Genomic DNA, 26,846 nt, shown 5'->3' with positions numbered 1-26,846 from the left:
GCCAGATCTGACACAAATAATGACTAAGGAGCAGATTATGTGTGACGCCGTGACACTTTCTTTGCGTCTCAGTCACTCACATACACAGCAGAGCTGTAAAAAGATTAAAAAATTGAGTATGCATTCTCTCAGCATTCTTTTAAAAAATTGTGATTTTTTGGTTGCATATTATAAATCTCCATTCCTGAATGGCTTAAAATACTTTAACTCAAAGCCAAAGTGTGAGTGTTATTGAATGGTAAAATATAATATATAGTAAAATGGATTTTGTAAGTGAACACATTGCGCATTGACAAAATAGAGTAAATTGTGGATATTTTTTGTCGATAATATAACAAAAACAGATAATCGAATTTAAGTCATTTAAATTTAAATACATCAAAGTACATAGGCCTATCGGCGATTTCGTTGGAGCTTCCTAATTCCGAGAATTTCGATAAATATATATCTAATTCCATGGCATCGTGCTACAGCGATTCAGACTTTTTCTATTCACCTGAGTCACCTTCCAAGTTTTCCTTCATATGTGCCACAAAAAAAAATGTTTAATTGGTAGAAACTCTTCAGAGGTTATTAATTTCCCTCCCCACAAAGAGATTGCTAGCTCCATTGGACTACAGTTGTTTACAGCTGATGTTTTGGCAGTGTTTGACGGAATATAAATATAGAACCCGAGTGATTGAGAAGGACTATTAGTCTCTCTGCCTATTTGCATTTGTAGGTTGAATTCTATCTTACCTGAGCAGATTTGTATTCAAAGTTAATTTTCTTTGCTATCAAAAAAGCTGCAACTACCTATAGAGCCTACTTTAAATGCCTGTAATTACAAGCTATTGTATTTAGATGAATATTTTCTTAGAAAATAGAGAAAAATAGTATATTGCTATTGCAATTTGCAAACTGACAAACCAGTATAGATACACTATTTGACCATAACCCGCTAGGAAGAATATATGAAGGAACTTAAGAGCTTTTATAATATATAACTTTCAATTGTAGATTAGTACTTTTTCATGCAAGCCTTTTATATGGCACATTGGCAACACATATTAAGAACGATGACAATTTTCAGAACAGGGATGTTGAAATCTTTGTCATTTGCTTTTTTTATTATTAAATTTTTAGGAAAATTTCAATAAGAATACCTTTCCAGTTAGGTCTTAAAACCTTAGACTAACACAGTTGCTCCTATAATTAAAAAGAGAGGACTGTAGACTCATGACGGGTATTCTGACTGGACACTGCCTTCTGGCGTCACATTCCTTTAAATTAGGCTTTGTCAGTGATAGCAGATGTAGGAAGTGCGGGTTGGAGGAGGAAACGATAGAGCACATTTTGTGCTCGTGGCCTGCACTTGCCAGGCTAAGACTCCAGCTATTAGTAGTGATACAGCTGTCAGATCTAGAAGCAGCAAGTGGCTTAAGTCCTAGGAAGCTTCTAGTAATTACCAAGAGGACGGAGTTATTTTATAACATAGGTCCTGGTTTTTGATAGGGTTTTTCAGTTTGGTCGTTAAAACAAACTTCTGGTAACACTACGGACTCAATCAGTCTATGTGAGGTCCTCATGGACCGGCCAGTTTAACCTACCTACCTACTTTTCCAGTTAACTTCTTTGTGCTTTAAGTATTACCATTTATTTATCGAAAAAACTGGTAATTACGGACAATAACTAAATTTTTGTGTAGATATTTTGAAGTGGCTTTAATTAAAGTGATATTTGAGCGGGTTTTGTGCATGTACGACATTTTTCATAATTGATTGGTACTAGAACAGCGTGTGCACACTCAGCAAAGGCTGCATTAATTTTAATGTTTATTCTGTGTTGAAAAATTTGTGTGTTTCATTCAATTACTTCATTCTTTCTTCGAATTAGTTCATGAGTGCATTCTCTTTTTCCACTACTGAATGAAGAATGGGCTAACTTTTAAGCCAAATTCCTCCTTGGAGTTCTGTACCACTCGCCGAGCACTAGTGATGCAACTTTTGTTGAATACCCAAATGAAATTCTAATTGATAAATATGAAAAAAGTAACCATAATATAGTAGTCGGTGATTTTAATATTAACATGAACTGCATTTCAACATATAGTACTAAATTAAATGAGATATTTGCTGTGATGGGGATGAGCCAAAAAATAGAATTTAATACGCGAATCACAGATACAAGTGAATCGAAAATTGATTTATTATTTTCAAACTCGGATGAAATTCTCTGTAATAATTTGCAGGAATACAAAATATCTGATCATGAAACTCTAAAATTTAATATTAAAACGTCCAAAGTATACAAGATGAGACTGACCAAGAAAATCATAGCATGGGACAAATATAATAGTGATATTTTAATAAGCATCCTTAGATCATTTAACTTCAACTTTACTATAAACTTATCAATTGATGTAAAAATCGAATTAATAAATAATATAATGATTCAGGCCATGGAAAGTTTAACCTACGAGATAGAAGTACATATCAAGTTAATGAATAAATGGTATGACAGAGAATTGGCACAAATGAATAAATATAAATACAATATGCACACGCGTGCGTTGCAAACTGGAGAGTGGGATGAATATAAAAATATAAATAGGTCATACAAAAAATTAGTCAAATTAAAAAAAATAAAGTATATGGAGAATAAAATCATTTTGAATGAATATAATGCTAAAGAAATGTGGAAATATCTCAAACAAACGGTTAACCAAACTAAAGATAACTAAGTGATAAACAAGGTGATACTGGATGGCATACTGGTTGAAAACGAAACCGATCTGGCGAATGGTCTAAATAGATTTTTTGTAAACAGTGTGATTGAAATTAATAATAACATCGAAACCTGTCAAGTAGCACTAGAGTATACACAAATCCATTCAAAATTAAAGTTTGCTGAAATTACCACCGATGATGTTATTTATATCCGAACAGACTTTAAATATAAAATAGGTGGAAGAAAACTGCTATCCGAAGGTGTACTAAAAGATTGTATATCGTATACCGGATATTTCTATGCTCAAATAATCAATAACAGCTTAGAAGATGGTGTGGTACCTGAAATGTGGAAAACGTCAACAATAATACCTGTGGAAAAAGTTAAAAAGACAACGCAACCTGAAGAACTTAGACCCATAAATACCCTGCCAAGTGATGCTAACATTATCGAAGTCGTTGTTAAGAATCAGTTGGTGAATCATCTTGAATTAAATAATATACTAGTCTACCAACAGTCAGGATTTACTGTGATATCTGATTGGAAAGAAGAGCTAAACAACAAAAAAGTAGTGGTTTCAGTTTTCCTTGACCTCAAAAGAGCTTTTGAAACGGTGGATAGAGAGACATTAATAAAAAAATGCAACGGATTGGCATAACTGATATTGAACTTAAATGGTTCCGCAACTATTTGAAGCAGAGAAAGCAGAAAACAGTTATAAATGCTGTGACGTCGGATGAAATAAAGGTACCTCAAGGCTCAGTATTGGCACCTATATTATTTCTTATATACATAAATGACATAGTCAATGCTATCGAAGGTTGGGAAATTAGACTTTTTGCGGATGATGCATTAATTATGATAAGTGAAAATAATATTAATACTGCATTTGCCAAAATGCAACATGAAATAAATAACTTGTATAAATGGTTGTTTGGTAATAGACTGAAACTAAACATAAATAAAACTAAATATATGATAATAACAAGGAGGAATATCAATGAGGAGGATATAGCCGAGCTAAAAATAAATGATGAAATCATACAAAGAGTTAACAGTATAAAATACTTAGAAATAATAATTGATAATAAACTCAAATTTGAAGATCATATAAATTATACAATTAAAAAAGTTGCTAATAAAATAGGAGTGATGCAGAGAACAACTAAATTCATTCAAAAAAAGTTCAAAATAATCTTATATAAATCAGTTATAGAACCGCACTTCGTGTACTGCCCGTCCATTCTATTCATAATATCGGATAAAGAAGTAGACAAGCTCCAAAAGCTTCAAAATAGATGCATGAGATTTATTCTTCAGAAACCTAGAGATACGCGAACGGCTGACATGTTGAAGACTTTAGACTGGTTAAGTGTGAAACAAAAGATTTTTTTCCACTCCATGAAATTCATATTTAATATCAAACATGGAAATGTACCTGAGTATTTAAATAAAAATATAGCATTAGTTGAGCAAACTCACAACATAAATACGAGGAGCAAACGTAATTTCAAATGGCCGTTTTTTAGAACTGAAATTGATCAACAGAACATTTTCTACAAGGGTCTGAAAAGTTACAATGATCTGCCTATGGATATAAAAAGTTGCAACCAAATAACAGTATTTAAAACAAAATTATATGAATATTGTAAAACCTTAGCTATAAGATAAAAACTGTAATATTTTCAAATTTACGAATTAGGCTTCTGGCCGTAATAAATAAATAATCTAATCTAATCTAATCTTAACAAGGAATGAATGATTGAAGAGCAAGCATTCTTAAATCAATTATTTAAAATTTCAAATGATTGCACAGTTTTACAGCTCTGATACACAGTCACTACCATATAAAATCAAAAATTTCATAAGGACATTCAGGTTGACTGTCACTCACTGAAGTGAATGAATGCTCTTATATGATAAGAATTTTGGTTCACACGATAACAAATTACTCGTTGCGTTATACAAATTTTGCTCTAAAGGTGGATTCAGATAGGATCAAGATATCCTTTAAGTTCTTGCTCCATGGACAGAGTTTTGTTGAATGGAATTCTGCCCATACTTAGACGGATCAAATAGCGTTTTATAACCTAAATTCATATAATACGTATTTCGTTTTTTCGATTGCTGAGTAGAATATCACCCTATCTCGGCTGCCGTTTCTCAAACGCCCTACCTCAGAAAATGGTTGAATAAAGCCTTACTTCAGAACTTGTTTAAAAAACGCCCTATTTTGGAAGTCGGTTGGAGAACGCCTATCTTAGACTTTGTTTCAAAAATCCCCATCTGAGCTCAAATTCAATGCATTTTGAAATTAGCTGCGGTGTTTATGAAAACAATTCTTCAACCGAATTCTGAAATAGGGCATTATTCAAACTTTTTCTTCTTTTCACATATCGCGGTCGCCGCGGTGTGGTGGTAGCGTGCTCCGCTTTCCTAGGTGGGGTCCTGGGTTTAACTCCCGGGCAAAGGAACATGAAAAGCTTAGAAACAAGTTTTTTCAATTAGAGAGAAGTTTTTCTTATCGGGGTCACCTCTCGGAAGTGATTTGGCAAACACTCCAAGTGTATTTCTTCTATGAAAAGCTTCTCAGTGAAAAGTCATCTGCCCCGCAGAAGTCGGCGTAAAACATTTAGGTCCCGTCCCGATAATTTGCAGGAAAATTAAAAGAGGAGCACTACGCAAATTGGATGAGAAGCTCGTCCTAAAAATTTGACAAGAATGACGGAAAATCGTTCCGATACACATCAATTACCGGCCCTGTCGGAAAATCAACGCAACAAAACGAATCAATTAATTAAGATATTAATTACGACAGTCCTTATTCTTTGTGTAAGAATTCTGAATGAATATGGGGAAATCCGCCAAACTTTGGTTTCTTTGTAGAAAAAAATTTTTTTCTGAAACATGGTAGCGCGCAAATATCTTTTTGTTAAGCGGGAGTCATTGGTGCCGTATGTCGTATCGCTGTATCCGTATCCCTAACGTAATCAGCTGTTTATCGTTACGACGGTAAACCAAAACCCAATTGGTTGGCTAAGATACGGTTACGACCTTAGCGGCACCAATAATCGATTGCATTGATTCTCATAAAATAGGTCGAATCAGCTGTTATAATGTTACCGATAAGGTTACCGATAAAGCACCAATGTCTCCAGCTTTAGGAACATTGAGGGGTAAATTGGAGCTATAGTGCATCGCCGTTACTCGTCTTAAATAATGCCTCAAAAAGATATAGTCAAAAGATGGAGCAAAATATATATAAATTGAGGACGCAATGTTAAATGTACATTTATTTCAACACTTCTGTTCCGATTATATCGAAATTTTACCAGAATATGGAGATATATGCAGCTGTTAGCTATGTACATTTTTTTGATACACGAGACCCGGTTTTGTAGATATCGGTCAAAATATAAAACCGAATAACCGCCAAATATTTTTTACTGCAAAGTTTGCAACACAATTATTTTAACACCTTTCTACCGATTCTTTTGAAACTTTAGAAACATATAGATATGTGAGCGAAGTATGTTTAGGTAAAAAAGTTTTAATACCCGAAATCCGGTTTTGGATATATTGATAAAAATATAAACCCGGAAAACCTTAAATTTGTTTACTTATTTAAACACTTCTTAACCGATTGTGTTGAAATTCTATCAGGATATACATATCTATGTGGGGTATATTTAGGCAAAATTTTGTTGAGACCCGAAACCCGGTTTTAGAGATATCGGCAAAAATATGAATCCGGATAACCGTCAAATATTTTTTTACCTGCAATATGGATATCAAACAAAAGCTATTTTAAAGACATTTAACTTAATGTAGTTGTAGCGGCCGCCGTGGTGTGATGGTAGCGTACTCCGCCCACCACACCGAATATTCAGGGTTCACGCCCCGGGAAAAGCAACATCAAAAATCTTAGAAACAAGTTTTTTCAATTAGAAGAAAATTTGTTTAAGCGGGGTCGCCCCTCGGCAGTGTTTGGCAAGCACTCCGAGTGTATTTCTGCCATGCAAAGCTCTCAGTGAATGGACAAACTTGGCCTCTCTTCGCTACACTCTTCATTAAATACAAGATTTAGGGTTTTTCTTAAAACGTTATAAATTTCTTTAATTTTTAATATTCACTTTTCATAGTTTGACTTTCGACAATAAATGGAATTAACTTAAGAATATTGAATATAGATATATGCACAAAGTATTAAATATACATATATGAAAAATGGGATCGCGTCCGCGGTTGCCGAGTGATAGTCATAGTGTACCTATACCAAGTGTGTTCACTAAGCGATAAACGTCAAAACTACAAACAGCCTCGCTCACCTGATGGAAATCTCAGGTCTAGAGTCGCATTTTTGGTCTCAACAACAACATTTTTGACTACCAATCGTATCGACTTTTTCAATTTTTTAATCATTCGGCGCACTCGGTAATGGTATCCATTTTGAATTCGCTGTCATTCCGAATCCAGCGAGTGCCTGTCAGAATGCTTGACAGATAAGTCAACACACTTGTACTTGTACACTATGGTGATAGTGCTTGACTGTCTTGACTAGTTTATTCGAAACTTGTTGATGCGCCTCTTCGCTGGCGCCTTTCCACTCGCCGCGCACGGCTGCGCATGTGCATTTCGACGCCGCCGTCTAAATGGGAATGGAGGCGGCTTAAACAGTGAAAACTCATCTGCCTTGCAGATGCCGTTCGGATTCGGCATAAAAACAAGTAGGTCCCATCCCGCCAATTTGTAGGTAAAAAAAGAGGAGCACGACGCACTAGAAGAGAAGCTCGCCCTTAGATCTCTTCGGAGGTTATCGCGTCTTACATTTATTTTATTTAGTTGTCATATCGATATTCCCACATCTTAAGGCTATTACATGAAAAAAGTAATGTAAGCACAGAACTTCATTAAAACATTAATATTGTACACAGAGCAAAGTCAATTGATTTTTTTTTTCTAAATTTTTGTACAAAATTTGTGTTTCTTTTCATTTACTTTTAAATAAAACGGGAATGAAGTGATAAAAGAAAAATTGTAGCTGTGCCCACAAAAAAACATGCTCCTGAAAAAAATTTACGCAACCAAGCGCTTCCACTTTTCTGCCTCTACCTTCAATACTGAAAGGGGCACATCGAATATGAAGCCCTAGGTATTTTTAGTCCCTAATAGGCTATTATCGTGCATAATCCAAATTTCAATACTCAGTTGCCTCAAAAAGCTATAAGCAAAAAACTGTCAATATTGAAAATGACAAAAAAAAAAGTATCGCTACTTTGCTTGATAATAGTTTTAAGTATTGGAGGGGCACATTAATTTTGCTCATACTTTTAGAATATCCGTCTCAAAAACAACATTCAGTTTAAATTTCATAGCGTTTCAGCGTGGCTCAAAATTTTATCGCAAAAATTACAAAAAAAATCGCTTGAAAAAGTGTAAAAATCGACGTTGTTTACGTTTCGAAGTTCTGCAAAAATTTACTATCAACTTTTTTGATTTTTAAAATCATCAGACCGTATAGTCAAAAGGTCAGATTTAATGTTTTTGTACTTTTTTCTGGCCTTAAGTTATTTGCCCGTGTGTAAAACCTGAGTATCCAAAAAAGTAAAAGTTTTTGGCATTTGCCCATATATATTTTTCAAATCGTGCGAAAGATTTGTTTTAGTGGTATTTTTCATCCTGTTTAAATTACGATATTTTTGTTGGCGTTTCTTTTGGAAGTAGACAAAATTAAACTTCTGCTCATTATAACCATTTGAACATAGTGTACCTATACCAAGTGTGTTCACTAAGCGATAAACGTCAAAACTACAAACAGCCTCGCTCACCTGATGGAAATCTCAGGTCTAGAGTCGCATTTTTGGTCTCAACGACAACATTTTTGTCTTCCAATCGTCTCGACTTTTTCAATTTTTCAATCATTCGGAGCATTCGGTAATGGTATCCATTTTGAATTCGCTGTCATTCCGAATCCAGCGAGTGCCTGTCAGAATGCTTGACAGATAAGTCAACACACTTGTACTTGTACACTATGCATTTGAAGAGATTAAGGCAGAGGTGTGTTCTAATGAACCTATGCAGCTTTTTCATGCTTCCTATAGCTTAGCGGATCTACAGGTTTTATGCCGAATTCGATTATGCTGTTTAAGAAAATGTTTCTCAAGTATTTTGATGTTAGCTGTCCCGCCTCTTGAGTCGTGAACTTTCGGTTAATCCAAAAAGAGAATGCTCACAGAGCGCTCGGTACCAATCAATGCACGAGAGGTATACTTTTTGCTCGTAAGCTTAAGCAATTTAAAATGCAACTCCGATAAGTAGGATATCTTTGATGATCGGAAAACCAATTTTGTAGGAAAACATTTTGCAGCTTTTTAATAGCGAAATAAACTACAGTTTGGATCAATAATGAAAAAATTGCTTTAAAAGATTGTTGTACTCGTATATTTATTGTGTATTCTCTTTTTTCTTATTTATTATAATTTTTTACATTAAATATTAAAATAAACAATAGTTAACATACTTTATAGATAATGAATTAATATTTGCGAGTGTCGAAGGTACGCACATTGGAAATATCGTATATAAAAACATTTAGCTATTTAAAAGTTAGTAATTCAACCGAATTGGTGAATCGCAAGATGTACCGAATTAACATCATTTGGGGAAACATCCCTGCAAAAATCGCGAATACACGATGCATGCATGTACGGAGTACTCGCTATGTACCAAGCGAGTGCTCCAAAATTAAACACAATTCATAAAAAAACTTTGGTCCAATTAACATTGCGATGCCCTAGGACTAGACCATATACTCCAGCTCAGCATTACATCAGAGTAATCCATGGATTACTCCAGTATGACACAAGTGGACCACATGATCCAACGATTTTTGCAGAGATGGTAAATCGCAAGGCGTACCGAATTAACATCATTTGGCATGGTGAATCGCAAGACGTACCGAATTAACATTATTCGGTCGCAAAAATCCTGTTTTGCCATTTCAGCTAGGTAAATCCAGATAGAAGTCTGGTTCAATTTGTGGGCTAGATAACTTGTTAATTTCTTGTCCTTAGTTTGCAACACTGCCTTTAAAACTGCCTTTTTCAAAAATAGATGTCGCTGCTTGGCCTTTCGCTGAAACACAACAGCGACATCTACCTATCACAGTTCATGTGTACGAAAATATCACGAGCTCTTCCTCTCAAGTCTCCCAATGATTCAGAGTATACCCGTGAGAATCGAGCGTTATTCTTATAGAAAACTCACTGGATAATGGCTACCCTGCAAAAATCGTTGGATCATGTGGTCCACTTGTGTCATACTGGAGTAATCCATGGATTACTCTAATGTAATGCTGAGCTGGAGTGTATGGTCCAGTTCGCAATGTTAATTGGACCATATTTTTTGTATGAATTGTGGTTAATTTTGGAGCACTCGCTTGGTACATAGCGAGTACTCCATACATGCATGCATCGAGTACTCGGATTTTTGCAGGGTATTGGACGCTTTCAGCGAACACAAATGTTGATCAATCCTTGCTTGATGATTTTCTGAACGCTCCGTTGAGTATATTTGATCCACTCAAGTGTTGGGATTTTACGTTAAATAACTTAGCATACTTTGCTACATCCGCTCAACATTTTTATTCGGCTATCTGACCGTTTTTTGACATTTTAAAATGATAGTTTAACATTATATAAATACAAATATAAATAATTATTTACAAGCTATTCGATTGACATACTTAAAATGGCAACAAGTTTGCTTATAAAAATGTATGTGTCATGATTTTTAACGATTTTTTAACATAATAACAGTTGCAAACATAAAGAAATATTTCGTTTTTTTAAACAAGTTTTTTTTTTAGAAATTTTAGCTTCACTGACTTAAAACAACTTAACATTTTGCCTTAAAAAGATACAGTACTTATAATTACACTTATACATGATTTCTACAATTTTAACTATCTTTTACTCTTCCTCTTATTTTCTTCTTCTAATAATACTACTTGTCTTTGCAATAAATTAGTTATTATTGTTAAAACAGTAATTTAAAATATCACGAATTCATTTAGAATGTTTGTGTTAAATGTATTTATTGTGTATATTTGTGCACTATATGTCTATAATTAGTATAGCACCGGCATTCAATCTGAGAAGAAGGTGGCAATGATCTCCGAAAGAGAGGTAGATGTGCCAATCACAAGGCCAAGTATGCCAACGATAATGAGCGCGAAATTGCTGAAAAGTAACCAGATTTTTGCGAATCCTTCTCTATGATACCAATGTGTACAGATTTGAATAAGTGCTGGAAAAGCCAAACCGAGCGCGGAGAGGCATAGAGCACCGAAGAGAGAAATGAAAAGTTCCAAATTTGGTATAGCAACAGCTAAGAGAACTGAAAATAAGAAAAAATAGAAACATTTTTCTAAATATACATACATATTGTCAGCAACTAAAATAAAATTTAAAAATGAAGGAAATCGTATTGTAATAAGTGTCCCAGACCCACCAATGGAGCCTACTTTAAGAAAAAGGAGCAGCCGCTTAGTTTGATTACCGTCTCTGTTTTTTGAGAGCTTCGGGGGCTATAGCTAAAATTTCTAATTTAAAAGGACTTTTCGAGAAATTTTGTTGTATTTTAGGAAAGTTTAAACAATTCGGTTCTTGAAGTAACTCGCTCTATAAATACAAAAAGTTTCCCTACAATAGCGATAGCTTAATTTTTGAATAACCATAGATTTGTTTTTGTCGATAGTGAGTTTTTCCGGAAAAAATATATTTTCTTCCAGTTTTTATTGGAATTTATTGACAACATTTAAATAATGGTATGTGTTAATTACAAGCTTAATACCTTGGATATTTCACTGCTGTTATCGCAAAAGCGCTCCCGAAGGTTTTTGATATGAGTCCAGTAAGATCCCGATTTCCACGGGAACGACTTGTTTGAAACTCCGAACTTTCGAGTAACCTCACCTTGTTTAGCTGTTAGCGATAAGCCGTGCCTTTATTAATAAGGTGTTCCATACAAATCAAATAAACTATTTTTTCCAACCTCATTATTTCAGACCGTAATAGGAAAGTCCAGGACTAAAACGTTTATATAACATCGTCTACTATAGAATTATCGATTTTGTCTTTCAGATGTGAAAAAATGATTTTCGTTTTTATCTCCATCTCAAAATCGTAACTTTGACCCCTGACATCTAGCCGGGAGCAAAATATATATGTGATATTTTTGACCCTGGTATTACTATTCAAGTGGTGAAACTAAAGAAAATCTTTTATTTGAATTGGGGGTGGTTCTTCCCAATGTACGTATATATTAAACACATTTTGCTAAGTGTGGAATTTACAATATCCCTGTAAAAATCGTTGGACCATGTGGTCCACTGGAGTACTTACCATTCTACTCCACTGTAATGCAGCGATGGACCAACTCATGTTTCTACACGAACATGTGGTAAGCCGATCATTGCTCGTTTTTAACGATTGTAATCACTACACGATGTTTATTGGACTGTGGGTACTCCATGGATTACTCTGATGTAATGCGGAGCTGGAGTATATGGTCCGGTCCTAGGACATCGCAATGTTAATTGGACCATATTTTTTGTATGAATTGTGGTTAATTTTGGAGCACTCGCTTGGTCCATAGGGAGTACTCCATACATGCATGCATGGAGTACTCGCAATTTTTGCAGGGATGATACTATAGGAAACTATCGATACTATTTTTCAAATTATCGTAAATATCGAATGGCGGCACTATCGACAGCTTTGCAGCGCTGTACCCTGCAAAAATCGTTGGGTCATGTGGTCCACATTTATTTATTTTTTTTTTTTTTTATGTGGTCCACTGGAGTACTTACCATTATACTCCACTGTAATGCAGCAATTGACCAACTCATGTTTCTACACGAACATATTGTAAGCCGATCATTGCTCGTTTTTAACGATTGTAATCACTACACGATGTTTATTGTACTGTGGGTACTCCACGGATTACTCTGATGTAATGCGGAGCTGGAGTATATGGTCCAGTCCTAGGACATCGCAATGTTAATTGGGCCATATTTTTTGTATGAATTGTGGTTAATTTTGCAGCACTCGCTTGGTCCATAGCGAATGCATGAATGTATGGAGTACTCGCGATTTTTGCAGGGTAGTGCCGCTTATTGGTTGAATTTACTATACGAAGTATGTTACCAACAACTTAAATAAAAAGTTGGGAAGTTCTTTTATCAACCCCCAATCAGAGAACGCCGTAGTTAGTATTCAATCACCATTTAGAAAGAATCCTACCTACCCAGCGGGTTAGGGGGCTTAGAATATACCCGCGGCAGGTATGCTTGCCGTAAGAGGCGACTAAAATACCAAATTGATTCTAGGGGTTGTGCAGCGCAACCATTTCAAGGGGTTGCTAGCGCAATATAAAGCTTCTCCCACCCAATTGTCATCCTCACCTACCCGTGGCGAATCCTGTTTCTTTAACAGCCGAGGCTCTGGCGACCCCAATTTCCTTATGGATGGGCGGTATGGCCTAGAAGGTTTCATGTTGTCATACCAAATCGTTCCCGAGATGGTCGGGCTAGTACCTTAATGGTGCTTGTTACCGGAACGTACCGGATCTGCATCCGGCAAAGAACCATCAAGATCTATAACACTCCCTAAGGCCTTCGGGGTGTAGAATAAGAGCTCCAAAGCTGCATGAACATGCCCTTTCCACATTACCCTGAAGGAGATAAAGGGCCAGTTTTTCGTCAAAATAAATTACCATTCATTGATATTTCGAAAAAAATTTATACAACTTTATACTTAAGGGCGGACAAGACGACAACTGTTTCGATTACACCTTGTAAATCTCTTTAAAGTCTTTTCTCCCGAGCGTGGGGTTTAACCCCGAACACTCTCAACCAAAGCCACAATATGTTTGGGAATAAAATTGGATATCCGCCAACCAGAATGGTTCTAATATATTATTAGTGCTCAGCGTTACTTAATACTTACATGTAACCAGTACCAACAAGGTTCGCACCACATATTCCCAGAATAGTTTGCTACGTTGAGGACCCAATTTCTCAGCGACATAATCATTCCATGTTATATCAATGGCTACATAACAGGCCAAACCATGTGTAATGTAAATCGCAAAAGCCAACATTCCCTTAACGCATTGGGCTAAGCTATTAATAAGAAGCAACATTTCATTACAATTTATAAATATTTCACATAAAATTTCTTACATATCCTTCGATGGCAGATTCAGCGTAATGGAACCCTCCACTTCAGCACCATAATTCAAATAGCCGAATAGACCCATTCCTGTATAGAGAAACACGATCAATATCATGGATACGTTTAGAACACCACAACTGCCGCCGAAATTCTTTGGGGTTTTCATTTCATTCTCTAACGGTAATATGATACCGATAGCTTCAAGAGCGAATAAAACTGTGCCAAAGAAGAGCGGAAAGCCTGCAAATGGCGCAACAGCAACTTTGTCTTCGGTAGAAAAAGACTGCCGGAAAATATAATAGCAGATAATGCCGAATGACACCATTGTAATGCCATTGGCAATTGTTGAAAATGGTGCCAGATATTTTAGATTGCGAACCTTTAGAATATAAATTAAAATTATTTAGAATAACATATGCAGCCGCTTTCACTGTAAATACAACACGAAGTCGCGGCTATCTACTTACCCAATTAATGAGAATCAGTGGCAAAAGTATGATTAGCATGCACAATCGTACATCCACAGGCTCGTCTAAGTAATAATCGACCACTGATTTTATGTTTGAGGCTACGAACACCACATAGACACAGCAACATCCCAATTGATAGATCAACAGGAAAGTGTTCACGATATTACCAATGTATGGCGCAAATTTTCGAAAGAAGGAAGGACCCTCCATCATTGCATGCTCGGCAACGCTGGGATAATTCATGCTTGGCACCTAGATAAGCACAATATTAGTAGGAAAGACTTGGTCTAATGAATCAACAGAGTTTATCAATTTGGTAACGAACCTTTTTCCGCCGGCACAGCTCATACTCTGCTTTGACGAGTTGATGTATGCAGTAAGTGCAGATGAAACCAATAATAACTGTACCTATGGTGGCTGTTAAATAACCAGCATTTCGGAAGGCATTCGGCATAGCCAAAATACCGGTACCTAATGAGCCCTTCAGCAGATGAAATAGTGTCTCCGAATTGCTGGGGAAGGAAAACGATTACGGTAAATGCAAGTAATGTGATAACTGTAAGATTAATTATGTTGGCGGTAGGTCTCATCCTCGTTTGCCTTTAAAAATTATAAACCTAATTAAAAAGAGGATAGTAGATATCCGAATCCTGCATACTTCCAAATGTAATACTATGAGAAAATTCTTTTGACTTTATTTCAGTAATCATGACGTTACGGGGGTCATGTTGGATTAAAAAGTGTTCAAAGCTTAGCGATCGGATTGGCCGGCATCGCACCGGCTTCCGAAATCTTTCAGTAAGGAACTGGCAAGTGGCGACAAGCTTTGTAAGATTCTTGCATGGAATCATACCAATGATTTGGCATCCTTATGGATGCTAACTACGCGGACGACTTCAGGAAAGAATGGAAAATTGCAAGCTAATTGACAAGATAATTGCCGGAGAGAAAACTACCAGGCAATAGCAGCTAATTCTCATCGGTGATAGATAGTACTCCCTCCATTATGATGCAGAAGACCCAGAAATTTTTGGTTAAGAAACTAAGAGAAATATTTACTGCTGCTATCATCACAGCCATACTCCGGCCACATAAAGAGAAACATGGGCGGATTTTCTACCAAAGTCATAAAGAAGGGGACACGAACTGGCCAAGGGTTTCAGGCCAATAGCTCACACATCTTTAGTTATGAAAACACTTGTGAACTGTAGATCCTTCTCTTTTTTGATGAATGAAAACATGGAAAGAACGTTGAAAACCTAACTAGTTGGGCACAGGAATATGGCTTTAGGCTAAATCCAAGTATCTCTGACAAACCATCGACTACATAGTAAACTGGAAAGCGTAGTCAACTGAAAAGGCTTAGCGCAGTACGTGCATTGACACATCCGAAGCTTGTCGTACCTGCCACAAGACGGCTTTAGATACCAAATTTAACATGTTACGGATCGGCCAGTTACTAGGGCACTGCACGGAATCTAGTTGCTTTGAAAGATACTCAGTAAGGGAATATCAGTATTCTTCTGCTGTGCGCAAGCACCTCCGAAATATATATTTATATCCGAAAACTGCAGTTTAACAACCATTCTTCGAAATAAGAATGATTGAAGCAGATTCATTATCGCAGTTGATAACAGCATACACAGACTCTATAGAGATTTCTGTGTTATTTAAACTTCCGTCGTATTGTATTTCAAGCAAAAATACTCGCAGTTTGGCAAATCCTGTAAACCACTTGATAGCCATGATTAACTCTTAACTTGGACTGGCCTCAAAACCACCTCAGAACTATAGTATTAAGAGGTGATAAAAGTTATCAATCAGTGCCTGTACAGCGTTCCAACTGACAATCCTAACATTGTGATTTTCTGCGAAGTTGTAATTAAAAGCCCCGTCACATAAGCAGTTTTTCATATATGTAGATGCGTTTTACGCAATGTCATGCATTATGAGTAGATTGCACGTATTTTTATGGAGAAAGGTAGATTGAGCGACACTGGCGCCATCTGCATGGAAAAGTAGCCGACTCCCAAATTTTGTTGCAAGCAAAGCATAAGAAGAAGAATTTGACATTTGTTTTGGCTAAGGGTGCTTTGCAAGTGAAATTATTTTTCCCACTCGTTGGCTACCAAGTCTGAACTTCCTTCATATTTATAAACGCAACATCTTGGTTGATTGGGGCGATGTTACTAGTATGCATAAGCTTGTGTTAAACGCATCTATATGAAAAATTTCATTGTGCCTCGGCCTTAACACACACTGAAGAATCCTAGAACGCGCTCTTAACAATCCAAGTTGTAAGTGTTCTGAGATGACCGTTGTCATTGATTGATAAACTTATATACATATAGACTCAAGTGCTTTTAGTACAAGTTTGGATCGGAGGTGGTTATGATAAATGTAGCATGTAACATTCATTTTGTTAAACTGTTCTTTTTCCACTGGCATAACTGATGACATTGCAAGTCAGGATATGACCAAGTATGTTCATGCTAACCTTTATTTCAAAACGTTTTTATAAGCTAAGCCATTGAAAATTGGTACCTAAAGGCAAATTATAGAAGGCAACGTTCTCAAAACATCCATTTCCCAAAAGAGGGGGATATACCATCTATAATGGCTAGAATATTGTATGTAAGTCGGTTTCCGAAAATACTTCCGAAGTTGAACATATAGCATTCAGGCCAAAATTTATATATAAAGTAAAGAAGGTACCCAACGTAGGGCTTACTATTGTAGCTGTGATTACAAAGTGAGTTTCCCAACCGGTAATTAGGTAAACAAAAAAAGGGTTTTAGCATTCTAAGATGTGCTTTGCCCACTTTTTTTCTACATAATGAAAGGTATTACAAAGCTACCTAATATACAACATACTCATGAATTAAATATAAAATTAAAAAAATGTCTGGTCAAATAGGAAGTTATACTCACGTTGTTGGATGTTCCACAACACGATTTTCATAGGGATTATAATCATAACCAGCATCTTTCGCAACCACACCACCCTTCGTCTTGCCACCCTTCTCTACTAACTCCAAAGAGTATTTGCTGCTTGGTTTGTCGCTGACAACATTGTCGCCAATGAATGTCGCATTGCTGTGACCATTTTTGCTCATCATAAGATCTCTGGTTCAATGTACGATCACGATCTATGAAATATGTTTTGATGTATACTTTGTCTGCGGCCAGCTCAGATTAGTATATTAGCTAAAAGTAAATAAATTAAAGAAAAGATGTTCAAGACGACAATGTTAAAAAAAATTATAGGGATGCAAATATACCATGGGCTCTGGAGCTTAATTTTATATGAATACATATGTATATGTGTTCATATATGTATATTTATTAAATAAAATCATATGTGCACGGAAGGTCCTACGGTGTGCATGAGTAACATTTGCAATTATATCAGTGGGTGTGTGCACAGTATAGAAAAATAAAGCAAAAGGTCCACTAGCCAATCAGTGACTGAAGTTCGATTAGAACCCATTCGTATTGTGCACATCGTAGTAATTGTATTCATAGCGTGCGTAGTGTTGTTTCTCTACCACCTTGTACTCGATACATGTAGTGGAATTCACTACTTTTTTAACCACATTTGCCATCGCTTTATTTGCGAATCGATAATTATAACGATTTCGTTATTCAGTAACCATTTTGTATTGATATTTTTTTATCGACGATCAGCTGTGTTGTTAAATAAACGGCAAGTAAATGGGCTGCGTTAAAAATCACGAAATTAAGATTTCTGGCAAATTTTAGTTAAAAAAGAAAATTGGAACTTTAATTAAATACTTCCAAACTCCAAAAGCTGCTTTATTTATAAATTAAATGGCATTTGAGTACTTGGCGTACGTTTTATCACAAAACGAAGAATTACTAAGTCCATCGCCAGCGGACAGACACCTTCTTAGAGAATTATATAACCCATTACACTTGAATGCAACGGAGTTTCGAAAGCTGTACAGAATAACCCCAGGCTTGGCTCATAATATTATTTCTCACGTTGATGGTCAACTAAGGGGTACAAGAATAACTGCGATATCAACAGAGAAAAAAAAAAGAAATTAATACCACATTTACTTACCTTTTGTTAAAATAGGTAAAACCTTGCACAATAATGACATTTAAAAGCAGTTAGTGTACGGAATTTCTTTATTTTTGGCATTCCTTTTGCGCTTTTCGCATTTTTTAGGTTTTCTAATATTAAAACGAAATTTAAATGTTATTTATTTCGTTGGGTCGTTAAAACTAAGCTAGTACAATCGATAAGGCAAGCGACGAAATCTTTAATTAAAATCTCGACAAATCGCATCGTTATTAGTGAATTCCCCTACTGTACTCATTTAAGACGATCGAGGAAATCATTCCATACTTACTCGTATCGTACTGATTAAAAAGCTCAACAAAACTTGTGAAAATTAGTCCGTTACCTCCACTTCAACTCACTCAATTTTGAAATTGCTTCTACACCAGTGAAACTCGCAAATGAAACGATTTTTTCTCACATGAGTTTCCCTATTATTTAAACATTGATTTATAGTAAAAATAAAATTCGCTAAAGTCTTTTGAAAATTGATGTGTATTGGCTCATTTACTGATAACTCTAGAATGGTCAAAATCAGCTTAGACCAGATTCTTCATCCTGAATATGCTTCTTTGGATACTCCACCAAAAAGAGTAGGAGCGCTATACAAACGGATCGAGAGCTCTGATGCCTGTTTATTGGATAAAGTAGAATGGCGTGTATTCAAGATATATGAGGTTGAAGATCACGCAGGTAGTCCACTTTTAGGATTATTTCGAGACTACCTAGGGTTCATTACTGGCCCACTTGGACATAGTTTTAGGGATCATATCGGAATATTTGGAGACTATTTCCGAACTATTTCTTATAATTTAATATAATACGGAATGATTTTGGAAAGTTGTGGAATCATTGCGCGTCTATTTCCGAATCATTAACAGAATATTTTTGAGGCAATTTTGACAATATTTCGACACCGTTTAGGAATTGTGTTTGAAATGATTTTGGGACCATACTGGATAAGAATTCTTTCGAGCGTACTGTGGATTAACTCGTAGAACAGTTTTTTTTTAAATAATTTTCGAGTTGTTTCGGTCAGTTTTGCGGTTATTTCGGAACTGCCTCCGGACTATTCCGGCACAACATTCGAAACAATTTCGGAGCAGTTCCAGTATTAAATTCGGCATAATTTCGGGACGATCTCATGATCTTCAAGGTTCTGTTTTCGGCATTAGTTCGGGACTGCCTCCACATCATTTCGGCATGCTTTTCGAGATAACTACGGAATTATCTCCTGGTATTTTCGGTTTAATCCGAACTATTATCGGGTTCAGCTTTACGTCATTTGGGTAGAATTTCGGAAAAAACCTTTAATACTAGTATTTTTCGCATCACATTCTTCGATTTTTTATAAAAATTGCACAGGGAAACGCCTTCAGTAAAAAAAATTGTTACAGAAAGAGTTCAAAACCGATTCGAAATATTTTGTAGCATCTAGCATTTTGTCGTCCTTTTTTCTTTGCAGAATATGGGAAGTTAAAGTTGATTTTAAATACCTTTTTGTTGATCTAGAGACTTAAGGCTAAGAAAAAAGTGGCATTGCAATTAAAAAGGAAATAAAAAGAAAATAAAAAAATTTTAAGTACATACATACTTCCTTTATATAAAAGGACCAAAAGAATCGAATACTGTCTCTTTAAACTAAGACATAATTTTGTTGATTCTTGATATTCAAAAATATAACGGTGGAGCGGACATTGCCGGTCTTGGGTAAAGATTACATCGAAAAACCTATTTATTGCACGCCACCTTCATGTTTTTGTTTCTCCTACAAATTTTTACAGTGGTTATGCCAAAAATCAAGGATCAACAATATTAGGTCTTCGTTTAAAGAGAAATTTTTCGTTTTTTTTTTGGTCCATTCATAAAAAGAAAGTACTTAAAATTTTTTTTACTGAACTATCTCCCATTAAATTGTCACCAGCTTATGATTTCTGCTCCAAGTTTTAAAAGTCTAGCTCACCGGGAAGTTATTAAAATATGGATTGTAAGTCCCCGATTTCGTATGGAAATTGGCGAAAAAACATCAAACGAAAATTATATAAAGAGAGTAGAAAGCACTAGGTGTGGCATGGATAGAGATATTTCGAAACTCGTGTGATTCATTTGAGCAATGGACTTCAAACTCCGAGCTCAAAGAGAGATTAATATATAGGGAAAAAGTCCGCTAGGTAGCACACGAATCAATATATTTAGGCATTTTTAAAACAGAGAAAATATATTGGAGAACGGTGTGGTAAATATTTCCTTGTGATCTATTCGAACATATTTCAGAGCACCTGCATAATGCATTTTTAGACGGAAAGGCCGGTAGGAAGCGTAGGTATTAAGATATTAGAAAATCGTTGCCAATTTGCTACTGAATTTTACTGCCCTGGGAAACTCAATGAAAAGTAGGAAAATTCTGATAATGGCGCATGTATCAAAATATTTAGAAATTTCGTATTTGTGGTAAGATTTGGCTCATATTTCAAACATACATACATATGTACATATGTATATAAATAAGCCATAAAAAGAAATTATATTTAGTATTTTTATTTATATTATAATTATATTTCTCTTAAACAGTCTAATGTATGTATATATGCACACATTTATACAAAAAAGAACTTAAAATCTAATGCTCCGCTCCGCTAGACAAGAATTTATTTTGAGATGACGTTGATGCTCTAACGCAGACAGGAAATACTGATCAAAACTTGTGCGAATTAATACAAAAACAAACACATACAGATTTAGATTTCGATGTAGCAATTAAAATATGTATAAGTATGTGTGCAGGTATGTAAGATTATATTAATATCTAAAATTACATTACAGTTATGATAAAAATAGATTATTCGCATTGTATAAGCATTGGTTTGCCAGTCAGATTTTACTTATGTGCTTTACGTACAAAAATACATTTGTACAACAACAATGCAATGTCAAGTTCAATAATTTGGCTCAAACATACAAGCATGTAAAGTCAATTGAATGCTTTACATTCTTCGTCTACGTATGTACATATATGTGTACTTAATGTTGAGCATGTGGACATTATATAAACAATTACAGCAACAAACATGAAAATAGCAATGGAATTTTTTTTTTAAATTTCGTCAATTAAATTCTTCATTTTATTTTCGATAATTAAAAGAAAACGTTCCCTTAAATTGGTAACTGAAACTGTGAAAACCAATCTCGAATACATTTTCGAAAAAATTCCAAATATTCGATAGACTTTTACGAAAATTTCGAACTTTTTATTTGAAGTTCTTTGAATTTCATTGAGTACCTATGCTCGAATATTTCGAAAACTCCAAATAAAAAGTACGAAATTTTCAAAATTTATAGATGTTTTTTCTTCAAAAATGAAAAAGAAATATGACTTTAATTGGAAAACTTAAAAAAAATTGCAGCTGCTATTTTTCTGCTCGCTGCTGTATGCAACTACATATGTTAATTATGTTATTTATGTATGGAAGTCGTGCAGAAAGTTTCAAGCCATAACACATCCTCTTGTCTTCTGTTTTGTGAAAAGTGATTTTGAAACAATGCTGACTGCCAGAAATTCTTGAACGTCTACAAAGCTCTTCTACATGAAAACATACATAAATACTTATTAGTTCATATTAACAAATGCATAAAAACATTGTTGCAATGCATTGCAGTGAGTGGAACAAATGTGAAACGTGTTTGAATTACAAAAATAGTCCATCATCGCCAAACTATAAAACTAAAATTTTTCGTGACTCTTGTGTTGACTTACGAAAATAAAAAAATGGTTTGCTTATTTGTACAAATTTGGAATGCAACAATGACATGCACACACATGTATGAAACTTGGCGTCAACTGCCTGCTTGACGTTCGATTTTAAAAGGAATTCTCGTTTTTGAAAATTTTCCACTGCTTTTGTCACTAAAGATTTAATTGTTTTTGGCGGATGTAAGAAAACTAATAAAACTATAGACATTAGTGAAATACCGATTAGTTAAGTGGATATGAATGAAAGGTCTTCAGTGTTACATATGGAATGCAAATATTTAAAAATTTTAGCAGCCAATTGAGTTTTTGCTTGAATGCATCTTTGAATATAAAGATTATGGCTTTATTTATTTTTAATATTTTTATTGCGCTTGGCTGCTCGAAGTAATATAATAAACAAATTATTGCTTTCAGATGAGTAGCTAGTCAAAACAAAAAAATGTTTGGAATATACCAAAAAAAAGTTTATTTAAAGCTGTATATCGCTCATTTACTTCAATAGTGTCATAACTCAAAAAACACAATTTGCCAGGAGAGCCATTCAAAGACTTTAACTGCCATATGTTGCGCATATAAAGGCATATTTTTATTTTTATAGCACGTGGTAAGCTTTTAATTGCTCACAAAGATCATGATATTGGGTAGGTTTACATGTTATTAACTCAAAAGTCATGTTTTTTAAGTTATGACACTATTGAAGTAAATGAGCGATATATAAATATTTTGAGTATAATTCAAAGATCGTTTGACAAGCCAACAAATTTTGAAAATTGTGTAATATTTTCAAATATGAAAAATACAATTTTGGTGACCATTGAAGTTGACTTTGTGTTCTATAATCATTAGGGTGTGCAAAAAGTTGTTGGTTTTCATTTTGGTGTAGTGAAAATATTGTTCAGGACATCTTAAAAGATAGCCTGTAAAAATTTCAGTTCTTAATTTTAATGTAAAGAAGTGCCTCACCGCCACTTTTTTCCATACAAATCGTATTGGGAATTTTAAAATTTTTATAAAATGTGTTTCAGAGCTCTAACCCTTAGCATCAAAGTAACTAGCTATGCATATTAACCTGGGTCGATTTGTATGGAAGAAAGTAACCGATATCGCGCCATCGATTTTTCGATAGGAGTTGGGCTCAGGAAAAAATAGTTCCACTACGCGTACCCAAAAAAATAATTTTTGAGCCTGCGAAAAAAAATGGCGAAAAGGTAAATTTTTCGACCAAAACACTACCCACAACCCAAAAAATATTTTCTTTTTCAAAAAACTGTTGTAAAAACGTTGGCGATAACAGTTTCGATGGCGCGATATCGGTTAATAAATCAACCCAGTCTAATGCATATTCTTTTAAAAAATTGAGCGGTCTACAAAAGAGATCCGAAGAGTTTTTTTACCAACTTGTCTCGTTTTGTAGTTATTCGAGGCTAAAGTTCAACGTCAAATTGGATGAGATTCCCTATTAGAAAATACAAAGTTCTGCTTACAAATAGCATTTCGATTGAAGCTTTTATTCTGCTATTTGATCCGCAGATCGTAAGGAATGCTATCACTTTTTTATGGTACTGCTCTGCTTATTCTCTATTCATGTTCAGACACATCAGCAATAGCAGAGCCATATTTTCCGTAATGCAAATGCAAACACTGCTTTCAAAGTAGTTTTATATGAAAAAATATATTGAAGTAGATATAGCGGCAAAAGTTGTAGGCTCTTAAAGGTTGATATGGGTAAAGATATCTAAAGTTGGTCACTTTTTTCACAGGGAAGTATTTTTATCATTACCTAATTATCACAAACAGCGAAGCTTACATATATTTGGATTTCTTTGACTAACCCAATTTCCTTTTTGTTTGAAACAACAAAAAATTGTACAAATAAGTTTAAATTACCGCGATTTCTTAACCAAGTTTTCAATTTCTTCCTAAAAATTCAGGCTCTTTGTTTTATTATAAGCAATTAAAAAAACAATTGTACGGAGCTATGCCTCTTTTTCCCTCGTCACTTAGTGTGAATCATTTGAAACACCACAGATAACACTGTGCTACACTGATTTTGAACTTTAATAGTGATCTAGTGTCCGTTGTAGGTCTCGATGAGTAGAACAAGATGCCGTGTTTCAAAATTTTCTAACACCCCGAAATTTTCAAGTTATTGTTGAAAAACTGTTTTTCTTGTACCTCGCGCATTCAAAAATTCGTTACTCCGTTATTTTTCCATCAATTTTTGATTGCTTAACAGTTTTGGAAAGCTGAAAGATAGGGCTTTAAAAATATATATATTTGTCTACACTTTTTATAGCAAATTTTTGGGATTTTTTAAAAGTTATCTAAAATTTTCTCGTTTTTTTTAATTTTTCAAAGTTTGACGGCTTTTTAATGTATCACTTCTTTAATGAATTAGTTTTTTTCTTAAAGGGGTTGAGAGAACATTCTATTTCGAGTAAAAAAAGTACTGGTTGATCAAATTCGGTTGAGAATTGTTGAATGATAACACTTTTTGTGAACAAGAAAATTCTGCTCTCATCGTAGAATCGATATCGCGCCATGTCAGGATTGAATGTATGATTTCAGTATATCGTCGCCGTTGTTTTGAGCATTCTCTATGCTCCGTTTAACCTTTTTTTATGATTTAATTATGAAACAAAGATAAACAAAATTATTTACTTTTATTGATATGACCAAGGTTTTGACAACGGTTTTTCTTGTTTGTGGAAATGAGATACACAGTTATTTAATTGCTCTCCGAGACATTTGCCTCTGTAAGATAAATGACAAGACGAAAGTTAGGATACTGTCATTGTGGTAGAATCAAATCAGTCAGTGGTTGAACGTGTTGCTACAAGGTACTTTTTTAAAAATGTGTGATAAGCGTAATAAGTTTTGTTACGTCTGCGGGTTATTCGTTGATACGAAACATCGAAATGCAGCTCTCACAGAAGATTTCACATCTATCTTTAATCGCGTGTATAGTGAAAATGTTTGGTATGAACCAGAGTATGCTTGTGTGAAGTTCTGCAGCGCACTCAAAAAATGGAAAACTGGGAAATGCAACAAACAACATTTACCATTCTCAACTCCAATGATATGGCATCGTCAACTTTTCCATAAGCCAGAAGATTGCTACTTCTGCAAAACAAATACTGTTGGTCATCACTACAAAACCTGTGGCCGTATACAATATGCTAATGTGTTAACTGTATCTCATCCAATCAAGGGAGAAATATCGACTATTCGTGATGCAATTTCCGAACTGCAAAATTCATTAGAAGCTGATGATGAAGAAAACTCTGACGGCCTAGAAATCAACGACAGAAAGTCCATTTTCTGCATTCACATTTTGATTTCTTCCCTGAAAATTAGGGACAATTCAGTGACGAACAGGGAGAACGGTTCCATCAGGACCTATTAGAGATCGAAAAACGCTTTGTCGGAAAAAGTCAGATCAGAATGCTGGCAAATTATTGCTGGTCTCTAAAACGCGATACTGACGATGTGGCTTATAAACGTAGAAGATCTAGCAAACATTTTTAACAGCTATCGAAATTCGAAGTTTTTTTTTTTGTATTAAGTACATAATATAAAACAAAATTTTATGTAAATATATTTGCAACTACTTATTTCTTTATTTTTTCTCTCCAACATAGGAGCGAAATAAAATTACTCGAGAGATGATATATGTAGATAAATAAAAAATATCGAAATTGTTTAAATAACTAAAGTCAAAAATGGAAATTTTGTTATAACAAAAAAATAATGGGTGGAATAAAAGAAACGATAAGAATGTTCAATACAATGGCAGCGATATACTGAAATCATACATTCAATCCTGACATGGCGCGATATCGATTCTACGATGAGAGCAAAATTTTCTTGTTTACAAAAAGTGTTGTCATTTCAACAATTCTCAACCGAATGTGATCAACCCGTACTTTGTTTACTCAAAATAGAATGTTTTCTCAACCTATTTAAGAAAAAAAATAATTCATTACAGAAATAATACATTAAAAAGCCGTAAAACTTTGAAAAATTAAAAAAAAAACGAGAAACGTTTAGATAACTTTTAAAAATTCTTAAAAATTTGCTATAAAAAGTGTAGACAAATATATATATTTTTAAGGCCCTATTTTTCAGCTTTTCAAAACTGTTAAGCACTCAAAAATTGATGGAAAAATGACGGAGTAACGAATTTTTGGATGCGCGAGGTACAAGAAAAACAGTTTTTCAACAATAACTTGAAAATTTCGGGGTGTTAGAAAATTTTGAAACACGGCATCTTGATCTACTCATCAAGACCTACAACGGACACTAGGTCGCTACAAAAGTTCTTAAGATATTTTTTTTTGTAGCACTGTGTAATTTATGCATTCATGCCCTCTCGTAGGTTATTGGGAAAACCACACAAATTCGCTAAATAGTTCTGGATATTTTGTTAACTTGCCGACTATTTAATCTATTTGAATTAATTGAAAATGATCAAAACAAACCAGCGGACAAAGGCGACAAATCAACATTTAGATGAAACAACTCATAATCTATGAATGGAAAGAGGTTAAAATGAGCGGATTGAATGAGTTTTTATACTCAGCGTGCTTTGC

The 26,846-nt window shown here is 34.7% G+C and overlaps 1 protein-coding gene across 3 annotated transcripts in view; it reads right to left on the bottom strand.

Annotated features, from left to right (window-relative positions):
* Positions 1-9,127: 9,127 nt before the first annotated feature.
* The window catches only part of LOC137253432 (proton-coupled amino acid transporter-like protein CG1139), a 78,526-nt gene continuing 60,807 nt past the window's right edge, over positions 9,128-26,846 (bottom strand). For 2 of the 3 annotated variants that reach the window (XM_067790342.1, XM_067790341.1), the window contains exons 2-7: positions 17,348-17,623; positions 14,742-14,928; positions 14,414-14,668; positions 13,955-14,325; positions 13,719-13,894; positions 9,128-11,106 (exon numbers count right to left, since the gene is read on the bottom strand). In XM_067790342.1, the coding sequence (XP_067646443.1) occupies positions 10,856-11,106; positions 13,719-13,894; positions 13,955-14,325; positions 14,414-14,668; positions 14,742-14,928; positions 17,348-17,535 (1,428 nt within the window). In that variant the 5' untranslated portion in view covers positions 17,536-17,623 and the 3' untranslated portion in view covers positions 9,128-10,855. Of the gene's footprint in view, positions 11,107-13,718; positions 13,895-13,954; positions 14,326-14,413; positions 14,669-14,741; positions 14,929-17,347; positions 17,624-18,503; positions 18,595-26,846 lie in introns of those variants that run through there. The other variant, XM_067790343.1, reaches the window with a different exon arrangement.

The sequence above is a fragment of the Eurosta solidaginis genome, chromosome 5, assembly GCF_040869045.1.
Source record: "Eurosta solidaginis isolate ZX-2024a chromosome 5, ASM4086904v1, whole genome shotgun sequence".
In the NCBI taxonomy this organism is placed as follows: domain Eukaryota; kingdom Metazoa; phylum Arthropoda; class Insecta; order Diptera; family Tephritidae; genus Eurosta; species Eurosta solidaginis.
This window is presented reverse-complemented; position numbering and strand designations above follow the sequence as displayed.